Source organism: Oncorhynchus masou, chromosome 14 (genome assembly GCF_036934945.1).
Source record: "Oncorhynchus masou masou isolate Uvic2021 chromosome 14, UVic_Omas_1.1, whole genome shotgun sequence".
Taxonomy (NCBI): domain Eukaryota; kingdom Metazoa; phylum Chordata; class Actinopteri; order Salmoniformes; family Salmonidae; genus Oncorhynchus; species Oncorhynchus masou.
The window spans coordinates 15,192,050-15,208,682 of NC_088225.1; the positions used below are offsets into that span (position 1 = coordinate 15,192,050).

The 16,633-nt window shown below is 42.5% G+C and overlaps 1 protein-coding gene across 2 annotated transcripts in view; it reads right to left on the reverse strand.

The window, feature by feature from the left end:
- The window catches only part of LOC135554361 (E3 ubiquitin-protein ligase TRIM58-like), a 29,671-nt gene that overhangs the window by 11,179 nt on the left and 1,859 nt on the right, over positions 1 to 16,633 (reverse strand). For both annotated transcript variants that reach the window (XM_064986626.1, XM_064986628.1), the window contains exons 3-4: positions 14,192 to 14,278; positions 11,262 to 11,432 (exon numbers count right to left, since the gene is read on the reverse strand). In XM_064986626.1, coding sequence (XP_064842698.1) covers positions 11,262 to 11,432; positions 14,192 to 14,278 — 258 coding nt within the window. The remainder of the gene's footprint in view (positions 1 to 11,261; positions 11,433 to 14,191; positions 14,279 to 16,633) is intronic.

A 16,633-nucleotide genomic window follows, 5' to 3' on the forward strand; every position in this document is an offset into this window, starting at 1 on the left:
AACATTGTCGTCAAGGGCTTATATAGGAAGGGAGAGGAGGGCGTGTTTGAAAAGTTTTATAGCCCATGTCCCTTCACAGGGGCGGGCCACTGATTGAGCAGAGCCCTATCTTATGAAAACCCAAATTTCACATTTTAGAAGCTAAAATCACATTTCATCCCATCACAAATAATTTCATATTCAAACATTTAAATTGAACAACAATTCCATGTGAATCCGATAACTCTGATGTGTAGACTTTCCACGGTAGAGTTTATGTCATCTTATCATTGATGAGAATGTCTCAGATGACAACCGAACTGACATCATATTCATTAAGTACCACCGCATACGTTCCATTGGTCGGATTACCAGAATATACACTACCCAAAAAAATAAAGGGAACACAAAAATAACACATCCTAGATCTGAATGAATGAAATATTCTTATTAAATACTTTTTTCTTTACATAGTTGAATGTGCTGACAACAAAATCACACAAAAATGATCAGTTGAAATTACATTTATCAACCCATGGAGGTCTGGATTTGGAGTCACACTCAAAATTAAAGTGGAAAACCACACTACAGGCTGATCCAACTTTGATGTAATGTCCTTAAAACAAGTAAAAATGAGGCTCAGTAGTGTGTGTGGCCTCCACGTGCCTGTATGGCCTCCCTACAACGCCTGGGCATGCTCCTGATGAGGTGGCGGATGGTCTCCTGAGAGATCTCCTCCCAGACCTGGACTAAAGCATCCGCAAACTCCTGGACAGTCTGTGGTGCAACGTGGCGTTGGTGGATGGAGCGAGACATGATGTCCCAGATGTGCTCAATTGGATTCAGGTCTGGGGGAACGGGCGGGCCAGTCCATAGCATGAATTCCTCTTGTAGGAACTGCTGACACACTCCAGCCACATGAGATCTTGCATTGTCTTGCATTAGGAGGAACCCAGGGACAACCGCACCAGCATATGGTCTCACAAGGGGTCGGAGGATCTCATCTCGGTACCTAATGGCAGTCAGGCTAACTCTGGCGAGCACATGGAGAGGTGTGTGGCCCCCCAAAGAAATGCCACACCACACCATGACTGACCCACTGCCAAACCGGTCATGCTGGAGGATGTTTCAGGCAGCAGAACGTTCTCCACGGCGTCTGCAGACTCTGTCACGTCTGTCACATGTGCTCAGTGTGAACCTTCTTTCATCTGTGAAGAACACAGGGCGCCAGTGGCAAATTTGCCAATCTTGGTGTTCTCTGGCAAATGCCAAACGTCCTGCACGGTGTTGGGCTGTAAGCACAACCCCCACCTGTGGACGTCGGGCCCTCATACCACCCTCATGGAGCCTGTTCCTGACCGTTTGAGCGTTTGAGCAGACACATGCACATTTGTGGCCTGCTGGAGGTCATTTTGCTGGAGGTCAATTGACTATAATTTCCACCTGTTGTCTATTCCATTTGCACAACAGCATGTGAAATGTATTGTCAATCAGTGTTGCTTCCTAAGTGGACAGTTTGATTTCACAGAAGTGTGATTGACAGAATTGGAGTTACATTGTGTTGTTTAAGTGTTCCCTTTATTTTTTTGAGCAGTGTAGTTCATTTCCCCCCACCTTCTGATGTTCCCAGAATCTCTATGTTAACCAAAGGTTTTGCAAATGTAACATCAGTAGGGTAGAGAGAGGAAAAAAGGGGGAAGAGGTATTTATGACTGTCATAAACCTACCCCCCAGGCCAACGTCATGACACATGGGACCAACACATGTTGCGTATATATTTCTGTTCAGTATATGTATAGGGTAGGTGACTAGACATCAGGATACCGGTGCCCCCTGTATATAGCCTCGTTATTGTTATTCTTATTGTGTTACTTTTTAGTCAGTATAAATGTATGTGCATGTTATGTGTGTGTTGGAGTGTCAGTGTGTGTGAGTGTGTAGAGTCCTGTGAGTGTGCATAGAGACAGAGAAGAAAAAAAAATATATAGTCTATGCAGCAATTCTGTTAGATATTTAGCATTCTTATGGCTTGGAGATACAAGCTGTTCAGGAGTCTGTTGTTGTCTTTATGCACCAATACTGCTTGCCGTGTGGCAGCAGAGAGAATAGTCCATGGCTTCAGTGGATGGAGTCTTTTTAACAATTTTCTTGGCTTTCCTATCACACCACCTGATATAGTGGTCCTGTATGACAAGGAGCTCAGCCCCAGTGACGTACTTGGCTGTCTGCAACACCCTCTGTAGTGCTATGCGATCAAGGGGGTGCAGTTGCCATACCAAGCTGTGGTGCAGCCAGTCAAGATGTTCTCAATGGTGCAACTGTAGAACATTTAGAGAATTTGATGGCCCATGCCAAACCTTTTCAACTTCCTGAGGGGGAAGAGGCGCTGTCGCTCCTGTGCACATGTAAGTGGACCAGTGACAGTGTATGTCAGAGAAAAAAACAGGCCATGAGGTCGAAGGAATGTCCGTAGAGCCCCGAGACAGGAATGTGTCGAGACACAGATCTGGGGAAGGGTACCAAAAACATTCTGCAGCATTGAAGGTCCCCAAGAACACAGTGGCCTCCATCATTCTTAAATAGAAGAAGTTTGGAACCACTAAGACTCTTCCTAGAGCTGGCCGCCCAGCCAAACTGAGCAATCGGGGCAGATGGACCTTGGTCAGGGAGGTGACCAAGAACCCGATGGTCACTCTGACAGAGCTTCAGAGTTCCTCTGTGGAGATGGGAGAACCTTCCAGAAGAACAACCATCTCTGCAGCACTCCACCAATCAGGCCTTTATGGTAGAGTGGCCAGGCAGAAGCCACTCCTCGGTAAGCAACATGACAGCCCGTTTGGAGTTTGCCAAAAGGCACCTAAAGCCTCTCAGACCATGAGAAACAAGATTCTCTGGTCTGATGAAACCAAGATTGAACTCTTTGGCCTGAATGCCAATCATCACATCTGGAGGAAGCCTGGCACCATCCCTACGGTGAAGCATGGTGGTGGCATCATTATACTGTGGGAATATTTTTCAGCGGTAGGGACTGGGAGACTAGTCGGGATCGAGGCAAAAATAAACAGAGAAAAGTACAGAAATCCTTGATGAAAACCTGCTCCAGAGTGCTCAGGACCTCAGACTGGGGCGAAGGTTCACCTTCCAACAGGACAACGACCCTAAGCACGCAGCCAAGACAACGCTGGAGTGGCTTCGGGACAAGTCTCTTAATGTCCTTGAGTGGCCCAGCCAGAGCCTGGACTTGAACCTGATCGAACATCTCTGGAGAGACCTGAAAATAGCTGTGCAGCAACGCTCCCCAGGCAACATGACAGAGCTTGAGGGGATCTGCAGAGAAGAATGGGAGAAACCCCCTAAATACAGGTGTGCCAAGTTTGTCGCGTCATACCCAAGAAGACTCAATGCTGTAATCGCTGTCAAATGTGCTTCAACAAAGTGCTGAGTAAAGAGACTGAATACTTTAAAAACATTTCTAAAACCTGTTTTTGTTTTTGTAACAGTATAAATTTAGACCGTCCCCTCGCTCATACCTGGGCGCGAACCAGGGACCCTCTGCACACGTCAACAACATTCACCCACGAAGCATCGTATCCATAACCATGGTAGCAATTGAAAGGGAGATGATGGGAAGATGATTGGAGATGATGGGAAAATTATTAGATCAAAGGTGAGGACGCAACAGTTCACCTGACACTCCGAATCCAAACATTACCCTGTTTATTTTCTGTGCATTTGACATTTACTGTACTTTTTGACACATTTCTTGATAACAAAATCTAAAACTACTCTGGATACATTCTGTAACATGATAAGACTATTCCTGGAGAATATGGGGTAGGTGTAACATAAGACCCCAAAAAATGACAAGGGTCTGAGTGAGTAGGTTCGAGAGGACTAACTGTTCTCTCCAAGTGGCCACACACCTCTCCAAAGTGTGCACAGTTCCGAAGCATTTTCAATGCACTTCTTTGAGTCAAAGAAGAGTCTTCAACTATAAGGATTTTTTTAGCTCTCCTAGCTGTGTTGTTGAGGAACTAGAGCAAGCACACTTATAGTTGTTTCGTTTGGAACACAACCCTGCATTCCAGCCATCACACAATCACTGTTGTTGTTTACGCAATCCAAAAACGGTCCATTATAAATCGCAATCTGGATCAGGTGGGCATGATTTGAAAGCTTGTTCTATTGCCAATAAGACTAGTTAAGTTATAAGATAACATATTACAGTGTTAGGCTTTCACAAGACAATTCAGAGAAACGGATTGTAATCTTGGTGCGCACAGAAAATAGTCATGAGTGCATTCAGGTGTGTGTACTGCAGCAAATATTCTTCCCAATAAACAAATTGTCTCTTTCTGTTAAAAAAACAAACAGGGTATGATGCCATGTCATCTGGTAACTGTACATCAAACATAGTGATCATAAACACTGACACTGTATATGACATGAGTTTTATGATTTGGAAATGTGAAGTTCACATTTGGTCTCATGGATGTTTGTGTTGCTCGTATGACATCAAAGCTGTATTTATTATATTCCTCAACATCTCGTCTTTCAGAATACATTGATTCATCTTAATTTACATCATTTCCCTCACTCAGACAACAAAATATTGTCCGAGTGACTGGGAGTGATTGAGGAAACCTCTGTCACGCGAGGTGCTCAAGTTCAGAACAGCTGTCAGTCAATACCCATACAGCACTGTGAAGTTCAGAGCCAGAGCTCTGATGTCATGTATAGCATGTTACTGTGCAGTAACTGCATTCCAATTTAGGCACTTATTAGTGCCCAAATCTGTCATTTTCAATCCATACACAGGTACGAGTGTAAAGGGCTACGAAGATTAGGACATTTATTGAAGAAAAAAATCCACTGCTATTTGCTTTCCTTCATTGAAATCTGAAGGTAATTGTACATTTAACAAAGCCCGTCTTTCAATATAGCATTTGCTAATCCCCTAAATGCCAAATCTGTATGCTTAAATAGCTGTTGAGATGTCAATGATGAAGAGAGCACCCCATGTCACCTCTTTTTGTGGTCTGTATTTTAAGGGATCAAATGACCATAAGACCTCATTAACTATATGGGGCTCATCTTTTACGACAAGAGCTCAAGGGGATTACCAAACAGTTGCACTTTGTGTCTGTCAGCCAGAAGACAGTGATGGAAGTTGTTCATCCCGTAGTGTCTTCTCATTCTGCCCCTAGGCTGTTTCCAGCTGTGCTGCCCAACTGTGAGGAGCTTAATGACCTCTGAGTTCCTCTGTTTGTTCTCTTTCTCTCGCTCTCATTACACACCCAACAGCAGGACAATGGAACCCTTGTGGACACTTCATCTAATGAGTTAAATATATTACTAACTGTGACATTTTGTTTATGTGAGAGTATTGTCTCAAAATGGTGTAATCTTCAAGACTGCAATTCTATAGCTGGCCACCAGATGTCAGAGGTCAAGCTTTTGAGTGACAATGGATGGAGAAGAACTTTGACAAGGCACAGAGGTAACATATGTTCATTAATACAGAAACAGATGCATCCATTTTCCTCCTTAGACTGTCATTATGACTTTTATGCAAGTAACAATTTCCATGATTAAGAAAATATAGATTACCCCCCTGTATATAGTCTCTCTATTGTTATTTTACTGTTGCTCTTGAATTACTTGTTACTTTTATTTCTTATCCGTAATCTTATCCATATATCCAACTGCATTGTTGGTTAGGGGCTCGTAAGTAAGCATTTCACTGTAAGGTCTACTGTTGTATTCGGCGAATGTGGCTAGTACAATTTCATTTAATAACAGTTTATTATTTACATACATACAGTGCCTTGCGAAAGTATTCGGCCCCCTTGAACTTTGCGACCTTTTGCCACATTTCAGGCTTCAAACATAAAGATATAAAACTGTATTTTTTGTGAAGAATTAACAACAAGTGGGACACAATCATGAAGTGGAATGACATTTATTGGATATTTCAAACTTTTTTAACAAATCAAAAACTGAAAGATTGGGCGTGCAAAATTATTCAGCCCCCTTAAGTTAATACTTAGTAGCGCCACCTTTTGCTGCGATTACAGCTGTAAGTCGCTTGGGGTATGTCTCTATCAGTTTTGCACATCGAGAGACTGAAATTTTTTCCCATTCCTCCTTGCAAAACAGCTCGAGCTCAGTGAGGTTGGATGGAGAGCATTTGAACAGCAGTTTTCAGTTCTTTCCACAGATTCTCGATTGGATTCAGGTCTGGACTTTGACTTGGCCATTCTAACACCTGGATATGTTTATTTTTGAACCATTCCATTGTAGATTTTGCTTTATGTTTTGGATCATTGTCTTGTTGGAAGACAAATCTCCGTCCCAGTCTCAGGTCTTTTGCAGACTCCATCAGGTTTCCTTCCAGAATGGTCCTGTATTTGGCTCCATCCATCTTCCCATCAATTTTAACCATCTTCCCTGTCCCTGCTGAAGAAAAGCAGGCCCAAACCATGATGCTGCCACCACCATGTTTGACAGTGGGGTGATGGGCTGGGTGATGAGCTGTGTTGCTTTTACGCCAAACATAACGATTTGCATTGTTGCCAAAAAGTTCAATTTTGGTTTCATCTGACCAGAGCACCTTCTTCCACATGTTTGGTGTGTCTCCCAGGTGGCTTGTGGCAAACTTTAAACGACACTTTTTATGGATAATGGCTTTCTTCTTGCCACTCTTCCATAAAGGCCAGATTTGTGCAATATACGACTGATTGTTGTCCTATGGACAGAGTCTCCCACCTCAGCTGTAGATCTCTGCAGTTCATCCAGAGTGATCATGGGCCTCTTGGCTGCATCTCTGATCAGTCTTCTCCTTGTATGAGCTGAAAGTTTAGAGGGACGGCTAGGTCTTGGTAGATTTGCAGTGGTCTGATACTCCTTCCATTTCAATATTATCACTTGCACAGTGCTCCTTGGGATGTTTAAAGCTTGGGAAATCTTTTTGTATCCAAATCCGGCTTTAAACTTCTTCACAACAGTATCTCGGACCTGCCTGGTGTGTTCCTTGTTCTTCATGATGCTCTCTGCGCTTTTAACGGACCTCTGAGACTATCACAGTGCAGGTGCATTTATACGGAGACTTGATTACACACAGGTGGATTGTATTTATCATCATGAGTCATTTAGGTCAACATTGGATCATTCAGAGATCCTCACTGAACTTCTGGAGAGAGTTTGCTGCACGGAAAATAAAGGGGCTGAATAATTTTGCACGCCCAATTTTTCAGTTTTTGATTTGTTAAAAAAGTTTGAAATATCCAATAAATGTCGTTCCACTTCATGATTGTGTCCCACTTGTTGTTGATTCTTCACAAAAAAATACAGTTTTATATCTTTATGTTTGAAGCCTGAAATGTGGCAAAAGGTTGCAAAGTTCAAGGGGGCCGAATACTTTCGCAAGGCACTGTATGTTCAATGTGTGTGCACAGGTCAGATGTAACTTGGTGGTGGGCTCAAAGTAAACCTACAGGTCATTAATTCACTTGTATAAAAGTTAGGTTCCAAGGTCATTCAAAATGCACAAAAACACTGCTCCCACCAATGTAAAGTGCATTTTAGAGGGTTCGGAAAGTGAAAGGTAGACGTCCTCCAGTGATTTTGTTTTACTTTTCCTGTTCAAATATCCCAAGTATAAATACATACAATAAAAGGGTTAAAAAAATATATGTTTTGAGCAAAATAGTGTTTTAGAGACAACCGCAAACTTTAAGTTAACTTCAAGGATTTTGGAGTGGCAGGTTAATGGCGGCAAGTAGCCTAGTGGTTAGAGCGTTGGGCCTGTAAACGAAAGGTTGCTAGATCGAATCCCCGAGCTGACAAGGTAAAAGGCAGTTAACCCACTGTTCTTAACTGCCTAGTTAAATAAATCAAATACAAGGAGATGGTCAGATGTGATGTCATCAGCCTCCTCCTTGTTTGAGGAACAATAGAGAACAAAAGAGGAAAGTACCACCTGCCTCTCCCCCAGCTTGTTCCATGTCATGTCATACCTGGACCACCTATTGAGATGTGCCTTTTGTTAAGTAAATCATGTGTTAAATGAGATGAAAAGGAAACTAGTGGACATTAAGGCCAGACAGAGACAGCACACAGGCGCTATGCTAAACATGTCTTTATCTAGAAGCCACCACCATCTCAATTAGTTTACGTGACAGACAGGTCTATAAATTATCATCAACTCCAATTCTCACTCTTACACTTGTATAAACATACAAGTATTTCCCAATTGCGGTCTTTTGAGTAGACTTGTCTCTACTTGCTAACGGCTGCTGAAACCTCATACTTTTGTTTCAGACATGATGTGAGGGAAATATTACATACTTTTTCTTGTCATTCATACTGGTTTCTTCTCAAGCTTGTGCAGGGACTGTTAAGGCAGGCAGCCCAGTTAACCAACAAAAAAAAGCTTTTTACACAGCTATTCTCATTCACTGTTCACAGAGCTCTTGAATAAACAAAGCTAGCTACTTAGTTAACGCTTCCCACAATCCCAATGCTGAATTGTATCTTAAAGGCCCCGTGTAGTCAAAATTCAGTTTTCTGTGTTTTGCATCATATTGTACAACAGCTGAGGAAACTAACACGATTTGATCAGTATTATTTCCTGGCTGAAAATACATTCTACATAGGACCTTCTAAACAGCAGGTTTTGCATGGTGAAGTTTCGGCATGCCTGGTGACATCACCAGGTGGTAAATTAGTTAAAATATTAATAACAAACAGTTCCAAACCTCTCTAACAATAACAACTAGTTTTCCCTTTTCTCCTCCCCACTCGGACCACACGTCTTGCTTGTTAAAAGATTTAACGATTAAAAAGCTTAAAAGCAACAAAAAACAATTTTATAATTTTAATAGAAAACCATCACAGTAAGGTACATTATTGTTACCCATAAATGATTTGATATAAAAACGGCTGCATTGGGCATTTAAGACCCGTTACCAGAGCCAACACATGTTTGGTGTTGTTGACTCACTCTTCACAGGTTCCACACAAGTTGTAGCTGGCTCAGCTGTACAACCCAAGCTCAGCAGGGTAGGACATATGAGCATTTTACATCTCACGCTTATACGTTTTTGGCTCGTACATTGCACTAAAAGAGGAGAGTGATTTTATTCAGAAAAGGACTTGCTACAACACAGTTCCCCAAATAAAAAATAATCCAGATTACTTTAATCCATTAAATGATCAAAAGGGGTTACCATGATCAAATGTAGAAAATATGAGAAACATTTTTTTTTTAAATCTAAAGATCGTTCTTCCCTTTTTGGTGCTTTTTCTGTTCACAGCAAAATAGTCTTTGTTTTTCAGCAGCACATTTGTCATGGAGTGTCATTCTACCTGGCCTGTCTCCTCTTACAGTTAACTTTGGCATGAGACCCTGCCACCTCAGACACATATAGTCATGGTATTGGTCATCTACAGGACAGTTTCCCTTTTCACTGAAGAATGGTAATCCAAGTCTTGCCAGTTCACCAATCTTATTTAGGCTCCAGTTTAAAATCACAACTGACAAGAGGTGTTTAGACATTCAAGTTTGTCAGTATGGAGTAACCCGCAATGTAGAATTTCACCATCTTTGGTCACTATCTTCCAGCATACTGTCACTGCAGGATGTTCCTACAGTACAGTCAACCCATTGGCTGCTGGATCTGATTCAACCTATTGAGAATGTGTGCATTTCCACTGTCTGTTATCCTCTGACCAGTTTGGCACATCAAGGTGGATAAAAAGCATCAATACTCCAGTCGTCCTTGTCATAGTGTGTCAGTAGCGAGTCTGAGGATTCAGACTGGTAGGGTGGCACTGTTGGCATCCTGAGTGGATGGGCACTGAGTGGTTACCTCTGACTGAGTGGTAAAGTCTGTGCCAGGGTGCGGAGGGGAAATGTTCTGGGGATGAGGGGCGTCTATTACAGACCCCAGGATGTCAAAGGGCACTTCAATGGAGTGGCGGATGCTTTCCTCATACGTTGGAGGGGGCTGTGGGAGAGGAAGAGTAAGCTTTGGTTAACACTGCTTTAGAACCTAAGGTAGGTGGGTACGTGTCAAATGGGTGAGTGGATGGCTTGATTTGTGTGTGTCGCGGCTCATCATATCAAGCTATACTTTGTGGCAAAGTGAGCCACTTAGAATGAGTCACCCTCCTAAAATAAAGGTTAAATAAAGAATAAATAAATAAATGTTAACACTCATAATTGAGAGGCTATAAAATGTACTGAAAATGTTAAACGCTATATATTCCACACACACAACAAAATAACCCATGACCTTCTAAAAATACATCCCATCTAAGATTACATACCCCATTTCCCAGGTGTAGGTGTTTCCTAGCGTGTATTGGCTGATACATGATCTCTAACATCAAACCTAATGGCATCATGTTAGCGTTTACATGACAGATTAGGTTGGCAGCACCCGGGCTGCCTTTAGCATCACTCCTCCAGTACAGAGCCCATCTCCGTCATCAGCCAGCTCCTCACTCCCTGACTAACCCCTTATCTTTTAATTGCTTGGGGCCCCAGCGGGCGGCAAGGACAGCCCTGCACGCCTATAAAAACACCACACACGTAAAACGCAACAAAGTTTCACTCCAGCCCGTACGGGCCACAGCACAGACAGAGCAATTATGGGCCATCAGAACCCCTCTAAAGTCTGACAGGGGCCACTTTGAGCTACCGGTGACAGGATGGGGGACTGATGGGAGGGCACGTATTCACTGGGACGTTTACTAAAGAAAAAGAGGGGCAAAAAAGACGAGTAAAGGAGGAAAAAAGCACAAAGCTGCATTCTCTGCCACTGTTTACACTGAGGACACAAGCTTTAATTATGTTTGATTTGCCTTTTTCTCATTACTTTGTTTGCTCGAGCATTACGCAAGTCAAAGCCCCGCCGAAAGATCAACACAGTAAAACCTGGGAATGCGCAGTCTGTGCATCACTACAGCAGGAGATGAGATGATAGGGCTCCCTATTTATGGCGTTCTGAATAGTGTTTCATCTTAGAACAAGCTCCAGTTATCCTGTGACAGCACATTCATAATGAACTAAACCTCTAATTTATTCTCTTTTATAGGTCACTGCACTTTGGAGTAAACAACAGATTATATATGTGAGGCTCTTTAATAATGGACTAAAGATGAACTTTGGTAACGTTCAATAACCTACACTTTCAGGCGGCTGAGGCAGCGTTCAATACTTATGAGGACACATGCCACTTATCTCAATGGTACCCGTCCACCCCCTGGTATCTTACCTCAGTCAGCATGGCGCCGTTGAGGCCGAAACGGTCAGCGATCATAATGTGTATCTGTCTCTGGCGGTCCTTCTTCCTGACACTCTCGTAGGAGGGCAGCCTGGGGAGGGGCGCCTCCAGGGAGGGCAGGCGGTAGCTGGAGGGCAGGCCGATAAGGAACAGCTGCCCTGACTGATGGAGAGAAGAAGCAGACAGCCGGGGAACACAATGGAACAGTTAGAGAGATGTCACAAACACTTTGATGGAAGATACTGCTGGTGTCTGTTTGGTCATGGAGAATCCTTGTCAGTGCATCACTGCTGACTATGCGCATCAGAGCAATAAACCTATCCACACACAGCAGTAGTGGGGCCTCCTGTTCCTGGAGATTTTTTACAAGAAAAACATTGTACCAAAAAACAAATAAAATAAATATTATTTAACACTATAAAACATGACAAATGTATATATAATATGATATACTGTATAATATGATTTGATTAAATCTTGGAATTGGTCTGAGCCGGTATTGCTTATTTTATAAAGCAATGTACATGTGTGTCGCTGTACCCCCTTGAGGGGCCCCCTGGCCTGAGACTGGCGCTGCGCTGCTGGTTAGCTGCTGGTGATTATGGATATATGAAATTGCATTGGCATAGCCTTGTTTGTTAATTTAGTATAAAATACACGTTTATATTCCTGTGCCTTTATCACAGTCAAGACACCTCTATTTTATTAGTAAAATATTATGGAATATATAACAAAATAAATAGAAAATAATATTTTTGAAAAGCAAAGAATTGCAAGTGCGAAGAGAGATGCACATCTCATGACTGGAATGGTTACTATTTAAAAAGAGTGACAATTTGAGCAGGGTCTCAGGAGCTCAATTTTAAGTTGAAAGAGAATTTATTCAGGGATATAAACTGTATAACTTCTCATTTTCGACAATATATATAGATGTTAGTTCAGATTAGGTTCTGCCTGTTCGTTGGACTTTTCAAAATGTATTTACAATTTTACATTGCATGATTACGCATGAATGATCTTTTACCCCATCACACGACACATACAGTGCCTTGCGAAAGTATTCGGCCCCTTGAACTTTGCGACCTTTTGCCACATTTCAGGCTTCAAACATAAAGATATAAAACTGTATTTTTTGTGAAGAATCAACAACAAGTGGGACACAATACTGTTGTGAAGAAGTTTAAAGCCGGATTTGGATACAAAAAGATTTCCCAAGCTTTAAACATCCCAAGGAGCACTGTGCAAGCGATAATATTGAAATGGAAGGTGTATCAGACCACTGCAAATCTACCAAGACCTGGCCGTCCCTCTAAACTTTCAGCTCATACAAGGAGAAGACTGATCAGAGATGCAGCCAAGAGGCCCATGATCACTCTGGATGAACTGCAGATATCTACAGCTGAGGTGGGAGACTCTGTCCATAGGACAACAATCAGTCGTATATTGCACAAATCTGGCCTTTATGGAAGAGTGGCAAGAAGAAAGCCATTTCTTAAAGATATCCATAAAAAGTGTTGTTTAAAGTTTGCCACAAGCCACCTGGGAGACACACCAAACATGTGGAAGAAGGTGCTCTGGTCAGATGAAACCAAAATTGAACTTTTTGGCAACAATGCAAAACGTTATGTTTGGCGTAAAAGCAACACAGCTCATCACTCTGAACACACCATCCCCACTGTCAAACATGGTGGTGGCAGCATCATGGTTTGGGCCTGCTTTTCTTCAGCAGGGACAGGGAAGATGGTTAAAATTGATGGGAAGATGGATGGAGCCAAATACAGGACCATTCTGGAAGGAAACCTGATGGAGTCTGCAAAAGACCTGAAACTGGGACGGAGATTTGTCTTCCAACAAGACAATGATCCAAAACATAAAGCAAAATCTACAATGGAATGGTTCAAAAATAAACATATCCAGGTGTTAGAATGGCCAAGTCAAAGTCCAGACCTGAATCCAATCGAGAATCTGTGGAAAGAACTGAAAACTGCTGTTCACAAATGCTCTCCATCCAACCTTACTGAGCTCGAGCTGTTTTGCAAGGAGGAATGGGAAAAAAATTCAGTCTCTCGATGTGCAAAACTGATAGAGACATACCCCAAGCGACTTACAGCTGTAATCGCAGCAAAAGGTGGCGCTACAAAGTATTAACTTAAGGGGGCTAATAATTTTGCACGCCCAATTTTTCAGTTTTTGATTTGTTAAAAAAGTTTGAAATATCTAATAAATGTCGTTCCACTTCATGATTGTGTCCCACTTGTTGTTGATTCTTCACAAAAAAATACAGTTTTATATCTTTATGTTTGAAGCCTGAAATGTGGCAAAAAGTCGCAAAGTTCAAGGGGGCCGAATACTTTCGCAAGGCACTGTATGTTTGGTGAGTAGGTTTACTATAATGTTCTCCCGTGTAACTTATTTTTAAATGGCATATGAACGCAAAAGTAGTCTATTCTATATTACATAATAAGGTTGAACTATAGCACAGTAGTAGACACATGGGATTCAGTTCCTTGTGCTTGACTACAGAGAGCAATAGCCTATCAAATTGATGTGGATGTGTTTGCTGCTTATGTTGTAGACTGCAGTCTACCTGACCTTGCATGATTGATGTTATTTAGTTTACTGTCTGACTTATCTAAAGAGCAAGGTGTAGCCTAGGCCTAATTCTTTCTCCATGGTTCTGACTTGTCTGCTCGTTGCACATTGTCTTGTATCAATCTGTGCGCTTAATAATCCCGGTGCAGGTATAAGCTATTTAATGATGATTGATGACGACCATTCAAATATGAATGCATTTATGATTACAGCAACTGTGCATAGCCCCCCCCCCCCCACACACACACACACACACACACAGGTATCACTGGGCCTGACAACGTATTGACTGAAAACGTATTGACCCACCCAGTGCTGGGCCTTCTTACCTGTGAGTGTGTGATGTCGTGAGTCTGTTCCAGACAGGGGTTTCCCACCAGTGTCTGTCTGCTGCTGTAGTACTGAGGAGGGGCATCCTGCAGGAGGACAGAGGGAACCGTGATTCATGTGAGTTAGACTATAGTATGATGAACCCTCCATTAGCACATTAACTACAGAGATGACTGAACAACTTCTAACAACCCTACATTTAAATTTGAGATTCAACGAGAATCTAATTAAAATAGAGACTGAATGTCGACAATCTGCTCAACGTTAACCTTGTACAACATTCCGAAAGTCTTGCGAGCTTACATTTTGTTTTGATAACGCAGTGGTAATCAGCCTGGTAATTACAAGGCTAGCCCAACGTCCCAATTAGGAAGGCATTCCCCAATTTCAGCCTCATTGACCAATTGTCATGCCTTGTTTCATTCGTTTTGGTCCTGACTGTTTTAGCAATACCATAGATGATCTAGCCTATAAGATGACCACCCTATGATTTCCGTGCCTCCTCCCAGTCCCACCCATTTCAAACAAGATTAGACAGGCTCACACTGTATGAGGTGCTGGAATTCTTCAAAAGCCCTGCCAGAAAACTAGGTGATTACCCTGGGCTTAAATGAGTCTCTTTGTATTGGGGACAATACAGTGTCCTACTGCGTCACCAGGGTCCCTAGCAAGAAACCACACAGTGTGACCTTTTCAGCATCGCTCTTTTCCCTTGTAACTGTAGCAGGTTCCTCTTAACAAGCATGCTCAAATACACATTATGGCCCCCATAGTTACTTTGGACAACATTACACAGCATTACAACGAAGGATTTTTTTGCCTGACAGAGTTCAATCCAGCATCACAACCGGCCGTGCTTGGTAGTCCCAATTGGCCCAGCGTCGTCCGGGTTAGGGTTTGGTCGTCGCTGTAAATAATAATTTGTTCTTAACTGACTTGCCTAGTTAAATAAAGGTTAAATTAAATAAATTAAAATGAGGATGCGTGATGAGTAGGAGAACGGTTGTAGCAATTTACATAGGAAAATTGCCCCACTGCGAATCACGCATAGGGAAGAAGGCTTGTTCATATTGACAAAATGGTCACCTTCAAAACATCAGGGCCAGTTTGATGCCTGCCTGAACAGGGACATCACTCACGTTCCCAGTGATGCAGTTTGACCTTTGTCACCACCCCTCCAGCATGTGACAGAAAGAGACGCCACAGAAACATTGATGTCAGAGGTCACTTTCCCTCACTAGTTTTCACTTTCAAGGGGCGAAAAAAAGTCTTCAGGATAAAAAAGGGAGATGTCCTTTTGTTTACTGCCTCTGATTCACCCAGCGTGAAAAAGCACAACCGTGTAAAATCAGAGCTGAAGTGGGGGGAGGACCCCATCGGCAGTGTGCCTTTTTCAGTGCCGCGACCTGAAGGAGAGCCATTGTCCCCAACACCCACAGGAGGGTCTGGCCATTATTCATGGGGCAAACTGAAGCAGGGAAAGGTATGTGGCAACAACACATATAGAGGAACGTAAACGTTCCATAGAAAACAATAATAAAGGCTTTTTTCCATGTGAGCCTGGCTTGCCTTCAGGTTGGTGTCCTTGTAATGATCTTGTAACAAAACCACCCTCTTCTGCAACATGCCTCAGTTAACCAGTCACTATGACTATATGGGTGACTGGATAGGATTTCAGGGAATGTGTAAACGACATAACAGGGACACCAAAAACAACAAACTGATTTCAACAAATCAGTTTCTATATAAAAAAAACAACTTAAATCGTCAGGAAACTTGATTTTTTACTTTGCTCACACCACCAGCTAGCTGTGTAATTCTTTCACCCAGTACATCCCAGAGGTCATCTCCATACCCACCAAGATCTTTCCATATTTACACCCTGTCGCCCACTGTTTACTATATAGACTAGACTCCACTCCCCACACTGACAATATGTTAGGAAATAGTGACGAGCAATGTTGTCTGATGTGTCATGTGTGGGTTATTCTAGCTGACAGCAGGTCAAAATGGCTGACATGTACAAGAGGACAAGCCTGTCTATTCCTGACAAGAGACAGCAAAACTTTTCTCTAATCTGTTCAGGCCAGAGCCAAACATAGCAGAGACAAAGGAGATGTTGGTGTTTCCTGTCTGTCTGAGAAAGGGAACGAGTTGGAAGGTATGAGTAGTGTCCCTGTTCTCCAGAGATAACATACTAACCCTACCCCAGGGAAGCAGGTCAGGAAGAGGAAACATGGAGGATGGGCAGAAACTGAAAACTGACCTCCATGGAGAGTTTATACGTCCTGTTCCCTATTTCCTGTACCAGGTTAGGGACTTGAATATTGGTCATAGTTTGAAGTTGTTAAATAGTATTGATATGTTTGAACCTCCATACTTTGGGCATCCATCATGGTACCATTCATAAAAGATACTGCCTTCATATAAGACACTGTCTG